This window comes from Phyllopteryx taeniolatus, chromosome 3, assembly GCF_024500385.1.
Source record: "Phyllopteryx taeniolatus isolate TA_2022b chromosome 3, UOR_Ptae_1.2, whole genome shotgun sequence".
Classification (NCBI taxonomy): domain Eukaryota; kingdom Metazoa; phylum Chordata; class Actinopteri; order Syngnathiformes; family Syngnathidae; genus Phyllopteryx; species Phyllopteryx taeniolatus.
The window spans coordinates 10,570,793-10,583,390 of record NC_084504.1 but is presented as its reverse complement, the minus strand read 5'-3'; the positions used below and the strand labels follow the sequence as shown (position 1 = coordinate 10,583,390).

Genomic DNA, 12,598 nt, shown 5'->3' with positions numbered 1-12,598 from the left:
GACATCGGGTGCAGCCAAAAAATAAACAATGTTGGCCAGCCCTAAATGTTATGATGAATTGATTAACAAATCTTTATTTTAATATTGAATTGTAAAAATAAAAACCTTCTGTCAAATTGACTTACTGAGTTAGCTTTATGCCTTGTAAAAATGTAATACTGTATAATGATGCTCTTGCCAGTAGCAGTAGTACTGCTGTCAACCAAGTATCGCGATGAAGAAAAAACCTTTCTTCACCAAGATGTGATTACAAAAGCGGTTGAAATGGTAAACTATATTAAATGTTGATTAATGTTCTTATTAATTACAGTAAAATTGTTTAGATGATTCACTTATTTAATAACCCTCAAGAAGGATCTTAAGGACGTTATCTAGTTCAGGAAATATGATAATTTTCTCAAATTGAAACTTTTTTGATATGAATAAGATATATATATATATATATATTCTAAAGCTTAAGATGTCAGATAATTGTAACAGAGTTAGAAAGCAGGACAACATGGGGTAAATTACATAACTCCCCTTTTGTCAAAATTTAACAAAAGTACAATACTTAAGTTGATGTTGGGGGGGCGGCATGACAATTAAAGTGGGATTGGAGGCTAATGCATTGATGAAAAAGGCAGCTAGCTGCGAGAACTCATGTCAATTGCAGGACACAATGACCATCAACATTTCAAACGTACGTTGCGGTAATATGCTTCAATTTGGCGCCAATCGGCCACAGGTTTTATCTTCCTTGACGGGCAGCTCCCCGCAGCTGACAAACCCTGTAAGCCTGTCTACTTAGTGAGCAGCGGCTGGACGGTCCCCACTCTGTGACGAATTGAAGCATTTTACGAAGCGGGGGGAAAACTAAACCACAAACACTGTTAACACACAGCAGAATGAGAGCGCTCAACTTAACTTTTGTCAGGATGTGCTTTTGATGCAGTCAATTTTGATTTGCCACCGTGGCTAACATGGGCAATGTTCGCTTCGCAACATCGTTGTCTTGCCATTGGCGAGGTGGCAAATGGGCAGCGCAAATACTGCGAAGACTTTTAAGCATGAATTTGGATAACAAAAAACTTGTAAGCTTAAATTTAGACAACAAAAAACACTTAAAGCCCAAGAACTTTGCAAGTGGGAACATATTTGTTTGGAACCTTTTAGCTCCAGGAACTACAATAATACTACTATAATAAATTCATCCATTCTCAATACCGCTTATCCTGTTCTGTGTAGCGGACTGCTGGAGGCTATCCCAGCTGACTTCGGGCGAAAGGCGGACTACACCCTGAACTGGTTGCCAGTCATTCGCAGGGTACATATAGACACGGAAAAACACCATGACTGAGTGGGAACTGAACCCACGCTGCCTGCAGGCATCGAAGTCAGGCGACTGTACCACTACACCATCAGTGACTCACTATAATAAATATCAGCACAAATCATCAAAATGATAAAATGATGAAGCACCTAAAACCACCCGAGAATAATTCTATGACCTTGCCAAAATGATACAGTTGACCCAAAAAACTGCAGAGAAAACGGTGCAGCAGCCGAAACCATCACCTTGTTGTTTTGACTCAATACCATTTGACTTTTTCAAAACTATTGCGAAGTCTGTACTAGCTGATTTGCAGCAAATGAATGATTCACTTCAGTCAGGCGAGTTTGCTAAACCTCTGAAAGTCGGCTGGGATAGGCTTCAGCGCGCCCGCGGCTCTAGTTAGGCTGTTATGCTGCACGCAAATGGAATAAGTTGCCAACAGAAGTGAAGTCAGAGCCCCAAGAGTTAATTTGTTTAAGTCGAAGTTAAAAACTATTCTTTTTTTCTCATGCCTATGATTGAGCATTTTTTTTTTATCTGTTTTGCACTGTATGTTATTTGAGTGATTTTAGTAAGTTTTCTTTATGTTTCTGTACTTTGTTTTAAAATCTTTTGTTTGTTGTTTTTAAATGCTTTTAATCATGTAAAGCACATCGAGTTACCTTCTGTATGAAATGTCTATATAAAGAAACTTGCCTTCCTTGCCTTACAACTACCATTGACTAAAAGTCCCTGTAACCTTTGTTGTTTGTAGTTCCTAGAACTAAAAGGTTAGATTTACTCTTCTAAATTTCGAGTTACTCTTAACTCTCGGTACAAGTGTATAGTACCTGGAACTGCAAGGTCAGATTTGTTCAGCGCAGTAATCAAAATGTACTCCTAATTGGTAGTAATTTATCAGCTCAGTGTGGTAATACTTTGTAGCAGTACACTTGTGAATTGCGACTCCTTCATGTCTCTGCATCCCTCCTCAGCTGGGCTTCGCAGACCTGAACATGGCGGAGTTTGCTGGCTCTGGTTCCACGGTGCGCTGCTGCCTGCTGGAGGGCTACGACACCAAGAACATGCGACAGGACAACTCCATACTGAAGGTTAGTCTCTTAGCATCCCTTAGTATCATGGAGCTGCTTGCTCACTGCTTGTGTGTGTGCTTTTTAAAGGTAATCATCGGGATGACCCTCCTGTCTGGAGATCCCTGTTTTAAAACGTGAGTTCTTCTTCTTTATTTAGAAAGTTGTACTTTTTTCTCGAGAAATAGGCGCATTAGACCGGCTCTTTGTTGCCTGCGTCATGTAATGTAGGATTTATTTTGCCTCACTGAATTTGACCTTTCATATTGTAATATTTTGACCTTTTTCAGAAAAAAAAGACTTTATTCTCATTATACTGACTTTTCCTCCCTAAGAAATACTGCTTTATCTTTGGAAACCAGAATTTTATTCTCGTAAGATTATGCCTTTTTTTCCAGATTTGTTTGTCATCATTCATAAAAAAACAGCCGGCACGGTGACCGACTGGTTAGCACATCTGCCTCACCGTTCTGATGACCAGGGTTCAAATCCCGGCCCCGCCTGTGTGGAGTTTGCATGTTCTCTCCGTGCCTGCGTGGGTTTTCTCCGGGCACTCCGGTTTCCCCCCACATCCCAAAAACATGCATAGTAGGTTAATTGAAGACTGTAAATTGCCCGTAGGTGTGTATGTGAGTCCGAGTGGTTGTTTGTTTCTGTGTGCCCTGCGCTTGGCTGGCAACCGGTTCAGGGTGTACCCCGCCTCCCGCCCGAAGATGGCTGGGATAGGCTCTAGCACGCCTGCAACCCTAGTGAGGATAAGCGGGAGGGAAATGGATGGATCAATAAAAAAAAAAACTGCTTTATTCTCATGAAGCTACAACTTTTTTCCTTGTAATAATATATAAAATAAAAATTATTTTTGAAGGTTATGACTTTTTTTCTTGAACAAAAATACTAATACGACTAAAATATTACTTAAAGGTCCCCTTCCATCAGAATCTATTTTTTTTGTTTCATGCATAACATAGGTCAAAATGAGTCTGTGACCTGGTTTAAGTTTGACATCTATGCAATTTGTCGATTGAATGTAAAAGACGATAAACCGCAGATTTCAGCTGGGATTTGAACCCCGATCCTCAGAACTGTGAAGCAGATGTGCTAACCAGTTGTCCACCGTGCCGCCCGTAAATTACATATCGATATAAATTATTAATATAGTCATGGAAACAATATTTTGACTTTTTGTTCATTTTTAATGTCTGGTGCAAGTAACAGTACATTTGTTTTGACAAATGACAATGGAAATAGCTCATCAGTGTTTAATTTAGCTACTCGCGCGCCAGTGTCACTTCCATAATGATTTCCCCCAACATAGTACTGCCCTTAATGTTGATGAATTATTCCATTCAATTCTTATTCCACTAACTCAATATTAATCAGAGTACTGTGGTTTTACAAGTGTGGGCACATGTAATGTATTCTTGTTTTAAAAAGGTTGGGGTTTAGTTCCCCTTTAATCCTCGTAAGGTTGAGCATTTGTTCTCGAAAATTACAGCATTGTTTTGTAATAGTTTTACTGTGTTCTCGTAATATTCAGACTCTTTTGCTTGAAAAAAACAACAACTTTATTCTCCCTAGTGTGCAAGTTTTTCTCGTAAAAATAGTTTTTTGTCTTGAAAAATACAGCTATTTTTTTGTTTGTTTATTTAAATGTGACTCTCACCTTTTTCCTTGGGGAAAAAAAGGTGACTTTTTATAACGAAATGTGAATTTATTCTGGGAAAAATGACTTTATTCTCATGAGATTAAGATGTTTTTATCCTGATGAATGTTGTTTTGTTTGTTTTGTTTTGTTTTCCTCCATTTAGTCCCGCCAGTACGGCCAAGAGCATCTCCATCCCGGGACGTGAGCACACCCTGCAGCTGGACTGCAAGGGTGAGGGAACCAAGGCAGAACCTGGACCCGCTGGAGTTATTTCACTGGGCCGGACGCCCAAACATCGACCCTCCATCATTAGCTCAGGTATACATTAATACTACAACTAATACTTGAACTGATACTACATCTAGTACTTGAGCTAATACTATAACTAATACATGAATCCTAAGTGCTAATTTAGAAAACAAGTAAATTTAAATAAAAAACTTATGATGTAGATCTTCGGAATGTGTTTGCAACGTTACACAAAAAACTTTGTAACCTTGAGTTTACATAACACAACTTGTGTGCATAAATTTAGAAAATAAAAATATTGAGCATAGATTAAATAACAGAATTTTTGCGAATTTAGATAACAAAAATTCATCTAACAATTTTTTTAAGTGCAAATCTAGTTAAGAAAAACTTCCAAGCCCAAATTTAAATCACAAAGTTTATCAGTTTATATAACCAAAACTTGTAAGCGTAAATATAGATTATCAATAACTTGTCAGCACATACAGTATATGAAAATCTGTCAAATTTAGATAATAAGAAAAACACTGAAGTACGATTTATTTTTTTTCTTATAAATTTGATCACCGAAAACTTGTGAATATGAGTTTAGATCTTGTGCATGTGAATTTCAATCAGAAAATGTTTTATGCACAAATTTAGAAAAAAACATTTCCGCGCAAATTTTGAGAACAAAAACTGTTAAGTGCAAATTTTAATTACAAAAAACTCTAGATTACAAAAGTTCTGAAAGCACTAATTCAGATGACAAAAATTTGTCAGTGCAAAATTAGATTAAAACAACTTGAAGGTAAGTTTTTAGATAACAAAAATCAAAAATTTAGTGAACACAATAGGTCTAGGCACCAATTTAGAAAACGGAAAACTTTAAAGGACAAAAAAATTGAAAGCACAAATTTACATGAAAAAATTGTCAGTGCAAATTTAGCTAAAATGTCAACACACATTTTGTCTAAAATGTCAACATTTTTGTTCTTGTTGTGGTCAGGTCTTCTGGAAGACCCTGAAGGTATTGTTCCTGGAGAAATTTTCCAGTCTGGACATTCTCGTAACTCTAGCTACGCCAGCCAGCAGAGCAAAATCTCAGGTTTGTTTTGCTTCCCAAACATGAACTAGCCTTTAGCTTAGCATGGAGCTTTAGCTTACTCTTGCCATATCCTGCAGGCTACAGCACGGAGCACTCTTGCTCCTCCAGCCTATCGGACCTGACCCACCGCAGAAACACCTCCACCGGTAGCAGCGCCTCAGGGGGCCTGGGGGGCTTCGCTACCGACATCCCCACAGACGCTGAAAGAGAAGTGGGGCGCACTGAGAGACCCCCCCGGCCTCCCAGGCCTCTCCTTCCCACCAATAGGCCCCCCAGGTACACACGCGCCCTCCATTTTAGCCATCGAAAGTGACTAAATTTGACCAATTTAGATAACAAAAACTTATGAGAGCACATTTATATCACAATAACGTGCCTGTTTTTATCCCAGAAACTTGAAAATGTGAGTTTAGATAACACAAATATTGAGCGTGAGTTTAGATAACTTTTGACCACAAACTTACGAAAAACTTAAGTGTGAACTTAGATAAAAACTTTTGAACACAATTTTAGATAACAAAACTTGTGAGCGTGAATTTAGGTAAAATATTAAACTGTGAATTTTGAGAAAACAAACTTTTGAGCACAAATTTGGTTAAAAAAACTTGTAAGCTTGAATTGAAAAAATAAAAACATGTAAGTGGGACTTTAGAAAATAAATATTGTGTGAATTTAGATAGCACCAACTTTTGAGCAAAAATCAGAATCATCTTTATCTGGCAAGTACGTTACACACAAGGAATTTTTTCCCTTTAGTAGGAACCTCACTACTACTAAAGCAAACATAGAGCAAGCAATTGTAGTTAACGGAAGAAATTAAGTGTGAATATAGATATAAACTGGTAAGCGCAAATTTAGATTACAAAAAATTGTAAGCGGCAATTTACATTACAAAAAAGTAAGTACAAATTGCCAATTTATTTTCCCACAAATTTAGATGATAAAAACTTGTGCGGAAATTAGAAAACAAAAACTAATGAGCTTGTAATGAGTTAACAAAATTCTGGGGGGAAATTTAGACAAAAATCTCTCTTGGCAAATTTAGATAACAAAAACTTCATTTCATAAAGTAAAAATTTAGAGAGCAAAAAGTTGTAAGTTTTGATATCTAGTCCGAGCAAATTTGGATTAAAAAAAAGTTTAGATCACAAAAATCTTGAGTGCAAATTTAGACAATCTTGTGAGTGGGAATTTTGACAGCAAAAAACTTGAGCACAAAAAACGTGAACCCACAGGCCTCCCAAGTATATGGCCACACTCCATTTTTGACCTCCAGTCATGTTTCGTGTGTTGAGTGCAGGAGAAAGCAGGACACTGTGGAGAGTCAGCCATCTTGGGTGAACGACACCCGCATGGACGCTGACGACATTGTGGAGAAGATTGTCCAGAGTCAAAACTTTGAGGACGTCAGCAACACTGAAGGTGGGCCGCCTAAAGCCGAAAAATACAAGTTCAAAAACGCTATTATTATTTGAAGAAAACTCAGTCTTTACTGTACAAGGTGAACACAACTTTATAAAACAGACGACGGGCAGGTTTGTTTGTAGGTGAAAATGTGACGGGTAAAAATAATATCTCATCAAATAATAATACTTGCTCCTTTATTATATTTTTTTATTTATAATGAATGTAATTATAATTAATTAACCATTTTATTAAAATGATGTATTAGTTTAATACATAAAATAAAAAAAATACTTTATACATAAAATGAGAATTAATTTTTACTACTTAAAATAATAATTTCATTAAGAAGAGAACCTATTGTTTTAATATATACAAAAAAATAAATAAAAATATACTGATATAAATAGTTCGTACTTTATTTGTTAATGATTACATTGAAATAGTAAAATAAACAATTTTACATCTGTATTTAAAAAAAACAAAACTATCCATCCATTTTCTGTACCGCTTATCCTAACGGGGGTGCTGCAGCCTATCCCAGCTATCTTAATTTTATTTCATTTTATAGATAATTCAATTATCTATAAACACTAAAAAAAAGATTATTTTATTTATAGATTTTTTATATATATTAACACATACAAGAACTAAAAACATATTGTTAATAATTTATTATATAATAGTGGTGTCAGTATTTGAAAATTCTGACTTCGATACAAGCCCTGCATAAAGTACCTCGATACTGATACTAAAACGGCATAAATCTAAACCATCAGTAAAAGCAGTGGAATGAAAACTGACAACGCAACTTCAAATACTTTGATTTTTATTTTTTTATTAAATCAAAACATTACTATAAACTTGAAAAATTAAGTAATGTTGGCATTATCCCATTCTTAACTTTAGTCATTTTTAAATAGATAAATTATTATATATTATCATATATATATTATATGACAAATATGTCTGTGTTTGTATGTATATAAAATTGTACAGCTATATACAGTATATGTATGATTTATACAGTCATGAAAAAAAATATTAGACCATTCTTGTTTCTTCAATTTCTTGTTCATTATAATACCTAGTACCACTAAAGGCATTTACCTGAATAATAGAAAAGCTTGTTAAATATAATTGTGGTTATGATCAAGAAAACCATGGAAAATGGCTAGAGCTAGATTTCAGCTCTTATATGAAACTCTTATGAGCTATTTTCATTGTCATCATTATAGTTGTCCAAACAAATGTACTGTTAGTTGCACCTGGCATTAAAAATTAACAAAAAAATTGAAGAAACGAGGGGAATATTTTCTTTTCCATGACTACATAAATGATTTCTATATTTACTACTTTACTCATACTTAATACTGTGTTTTTCAAGCTTTCGATTCAAGGTTTTAGTGTGCAATATTCTTGTATTTGACTGCATTTGCGTTCTCCCATTGTAAACAATTCATTGTGCACCCACTCAGTGCAGTACTTTTATTCATTGCATACAGAACCACGACATTCAATTCATTCTCCTGGCTCCCACACAGACACACGCACACAATTTGTCGGAAGACAAGCAGTTATTGGCTGACTGTCAGCTGTTTGTGTACTGGGCTTTAGTTGCAGTGCACGTTTTGTACTATTTCCTTTTTTCCTTTTATTTCTGTGAACAATCTCTACGCCCACCAGGACCTTAAAGACATTGGCGACTGGCACCAGATACTATTTTGAGTACCCTTCATTACTAGCATAATATTCCAGAAGAACGCGAGATCAGCGTAGTGAGTCTGTATCTTTCCAACGGATTTTCTATGGTGTATAAAGTAGTTTGTTTTATCCACCAGAAATCTTGTGTTGGAACGATTACCACTTTCTGTATGTGATATACATTTGTGTGTGTGTATGTATAAGAAAACGGTTAACTAGCAATAATTATAAACAATGCAATTTTAAAATAGTGAATTATTTATTAAACTATTTTTTTTCACAAATACATTTTAATATATACAATAAATACAAATTGCATGTTTAGCATCTGTCACCGTGATGACACCTTCTTATGTGCTACGCTAATGTTTAGCATCCGTTTTATGTCCCTCCCGTGCAGACAGCAACTTGCGTCTGTTCATCAACCGAGACGGCAGCACCGCGCTCAGCGCCATCCGGCTGGGCAACAGGTGAGTCGGTGGCTCCTTGCGTCGCTTCCAACATCTCGCGTCATTGATAAAGTGCTGCCTGGTCGCTGTGTCCCTTCAGGGTGTCGGCCGGTGGCTACGAGCCCGTGGTCGTCGAGAGCCACTAGACGGGAGGGATCCTTTTTTTTTCCCACCAGCTGCAGCTGGTCTGAAGACAGCACGGTGGGAAAAAGACATCAGTTAGCACTTTAACCACTACTCGCCATCTTGTTCAGGACGCCGAGATCCTCCTGGTGTCCTCAGTGTCGTCACGGTCACAAAATGGAGGGTAGAGTGGAACCAAATATGGTGATACAGTATCGATACAACTGGATCAAATGTCGATGTTATAAGAGAAACGTTTCACTCTTATCTCAAGGCACCACTGTATTATGACTTTCGATTCACTTATTTCATTTCAACATGTTTCTCTTTCTTGGTTATACAGGTATCATTTATATGTATCGTTATCCCTTATGATACATTAATGATACGCGCGGATCAGATATTGGCCTTATGGTGCTCCGTTGTCCCAATATATTTAGTTTTTTCTTATTAATTGCACAAATATGAAATTATCGATACAATGGGATCAGATATTGATATCGTCGCTGTTTGATATGACACCTTATCATCGGAAATTATTTTCACAGTTAAATTATGAGACAATTTAATTTCTTAAACACCAATATCGTGACATATTGATACATATGGACATAATCCCGGACCAATGTGACACTTTGGCTTTTTAATATGTTGTAAAGTGCATTGTAGTTTTCCCTTTTAACACATCGATTATGTCTGTAACGTGATACTGTCGATATCATTGGAAAATAATGAAAATATTGCGATATCTTAACTGCTATTCCCAACGCTAATGAAGTGACGTTTTAACTGTTGAAGCGTGTTTAGTCTAGCAAAGCTGCACGTGGACGGTGACTTCAAGGTGCGGTCTTGGCGTGGGAAAGCAAAGCATGACTTCCCTGAGGACACCAGGATGACTTTAACTGTGTTATTTCTTAACATGAATCACATATGTTGGTTGTGTTTGTGTTTCAGCAGGCAAACGTTTAGTCCAGTTAAAAGCACCTGCAGTTCATTTGAGTGTATGAACTTCCAGGGAAGCCCTAGCACCTTTCACGCCGGCCACCATTTTCACAGTTTTTATCCGAGTTCACTGTCCTGTGTGTCAGGTACCAAAACAAAATGGGGGTTCCGATGGCTGCGGATGCAGTATGGCGTATCATGGGAACGTCACCCGTGTGTAAATGTAACATTCGAGAATAGCCCCTTTGCGTCGAAAGCAATTGTTTCTGTCCCCCAAACGCTGGCACTAATGCATTCAGATAACTAGATAACGACATCTGAAGTACCATTGCGGCTTATCACATTGAGATAATTAGATTAACTCACACGAAGTGGTGTTGCCGCTTCACTCATCCAGATAATTAGATGATGTCTTCTGAAGTGCCCTTACAGCTTACCACATTCAGTTAATTAGATGACGTCATCTGAAATGCTGTTGTGGTTTAACACATTCAGATACTCAGATGATGTCACCCGAAGTGCCGTTGCGGCTTAAAGCATTCAGATTAGATGACCTCATCATAAGTGCCCTTGCGGCTTAACTCATTCAGATAGATGACATCATCTGAAGTGCTGTTGTGGCTTAATGCGTTCAGATAATTAGATGACATCAACTTGAGCGCCGTCACGGTTTAATGCAATCAGATAATTAGATGGCATCAAGAGTTCTCTATGAAGTGTGTGCTTCACGCATTGAGATAATTAGATGCATTGTGGCAGTTGCTTTCGACACTAAAGGACATGGCCAGTAAATCCCAAATCTGATACGACGTCATAAGCGGGTCGAGTTGCGTCAAATTTGCGGGTCGACTTCAACTCCCCGCTCCTTTTTCCGTAACTTAGACACAGGACAATGAGTGTGAAAGAGGCTACTGAACATGCCAGGAGACCATAAAACCAGGAAGGTCCCTGTGGATCGGGGAACCCAAAGTGAACCACTTCTGAGTTTTTGAGCCTGTTTCTCTTGATGAACCTAAAGCGTCTTGGCCTTGAGCAAGAACGCTGGTGACGGCGAAGAGAGAAAAGGCGTCCATTTTGTTTATTTTTTTTTTCTGCCATCTTTAAAGTCTGTTGTTTGAGTTTCAAAACCTCTTCTGTAGTAGCTCCATCAAAAGGAGCTCAGCTGCCCCCTGGTGAAGCAACACGTGTTACAGCCAACATTGCAAGCAAAAGGCTTGAGAAACAGCAAAGGAATGTTTACAAACAGCTGGCTGCTTGCAACTTTCCCTTTTGTTTTCATTTGTTTTAATCATTTCCTTTAACTTTAGGAATGATTTTTGAATGTTTTCCACAAACTGTGACAATAAATACAGTTGTTGTTTTTTTTTTATTCTCTTCACACAAAGATTTTTGTCACGCTACTTTCTGTCTAAAAAGCACATGCATGGTTAGATTTAGTCGACATTTTGGGGATGAACCACTAATTTGTCAGGTTTACACCACCTATTATACTTTTACTCTTTTTTTTTTTAAACATTTATTTATATTCTTTTTTCTGCTTTTATTCGATGATGGTTTTGTCCGGAGGATGGGTGGTTATAAGCTATGCACACGACTCGCCTTCCCTCTGCTTTTTGTGTTTCACTATTAGAAATTCTAAAAAGAGTATTGTATCATAACAAAGCTTGTATTTACCTAAAGTTATAGAGAATGGCGTTTGTAACACCTCTAAACAATAAAAATCTACTCCATCACTGTTGTCTAAAGCATTTTTTTCATATGAATAGATATGCCATGTTTTCACCTTTTAGAGTTCTTACGTGTCCTAATAGTGCTTCACTGTAGTCGCTTAAAAATGAAGTCAATGCAGTCAAGTCATGGGCAGAGAAACACAGGCACTGCAGACACAACTTTTTGTATAGAAGACATTAAAAAGTCCCTTTCACATAATATGCACCCCTTAAATTTAAGTTTGTTGTGCCCTAGTGAGGAAAAGCGGTACTGCTTATCCTCACTGAATCCTATCCCAGCTATCTTCGGGCGAGAGGCCCTGAACTGGTCGCCAGCCAATCGCAGGGCACATAGAAACAAACATCTATTCGCACCTGCGGGCAATTTAGTGTTTTCAATTAACCTGCCATGCATGTTTTGGGGATGTGGGAGGAAACCGGAGTACCTGGAGAAAACCCACGCAGGCATGGGCAGAACATGCAAACTCCACACAGGTGAGGCCGGATTTGAACCCGGGTCCTCAGAACTGTGAGACAGATGTGCTAACCAGTTGTACACTCTGCCGCCCATACTATAAATTGCATATTTTATTTGTAATTGTTATGTTATAGATCGTTAGACAGGTATTTTTGAATTTACTGTCACAATATTAAATTAGAAAATATCAAATATAAATGTTCTTGTCAGTGTAGATTGTCAGTCATCCAGGTCATGGTAATCTGAAACGGTTGAAGCGAGGCAACTGGCCTTGTGTTTTTTCTTTTATTCTGAAATCCATCCATTTTCAACACCGCTTATCCTGGTTAGGGTCGCGGGACGCTGGAGCATATCCCAGCTGACTTCGTGCGAAAGGCGGACTACACCCTGAACTGGTCGCCAGTCAGTCACAGGGCACATATA

The 12,598-nt window shown here is 37.5% G+C and overlaps 1 protein-coding gene across 4 annotated transcripts in view; it reads left to right on the top strand.

The window, feature by feature from the left end:
• eeig1a (estrogen-induced osteoclastogenesis regulator 1a) overlaps positions 1 to 11,721 on the top strand; it is a 46,231-nt gene extending 34,510 nt beyond the window's left edge. For 3 of the 4 annotated variants that reach the window (XM_061766950.1, XM_061766952.1, XM_061766953.1), the window contains 8 exons: positions 2,290 to 2,406; positions 2,476 to 2,522; positions 4,194 to 4,348; positions 5,268 to 5,366; positions 5,444 to 5,642; positions 6,667 to 6,788; positions 8,875 to 8,944; positions 9,024 to 11,721. In XM_061766950.1, the coding sequence (XP_061622934.1) occupies positions 2,290 to 2,406; positions 2,476 to 2,522; positions 4,194 to 4,348; positions 5,268 to 5,366; positions 5,444 to 5,642; positions 6,667 to 6,788; positions 8,875 to 8,944; positions 9,024 to 9,069 (855 nt within the window). In that variant the 3' untranslated portion in view covers positions 9,070 to 11,721. The remainder of the gene's footprint in view (positions 1 to 2,289; positions 2,407 to 2,475; positions 2,523 to 4,193; positions 4,349 to 5,267; positions 5,367 to 5,443; positions 5,643 to 6,666; positions 6,789 to 8,874; positions 8,945 to 9,023) is intronic. The other variant, XR_009787646.1, reaches the window with a different exon arrangement.
• The last annotated feature ends 877 nt before the right edge of the window (positions 11,722 to 12,598 follow it).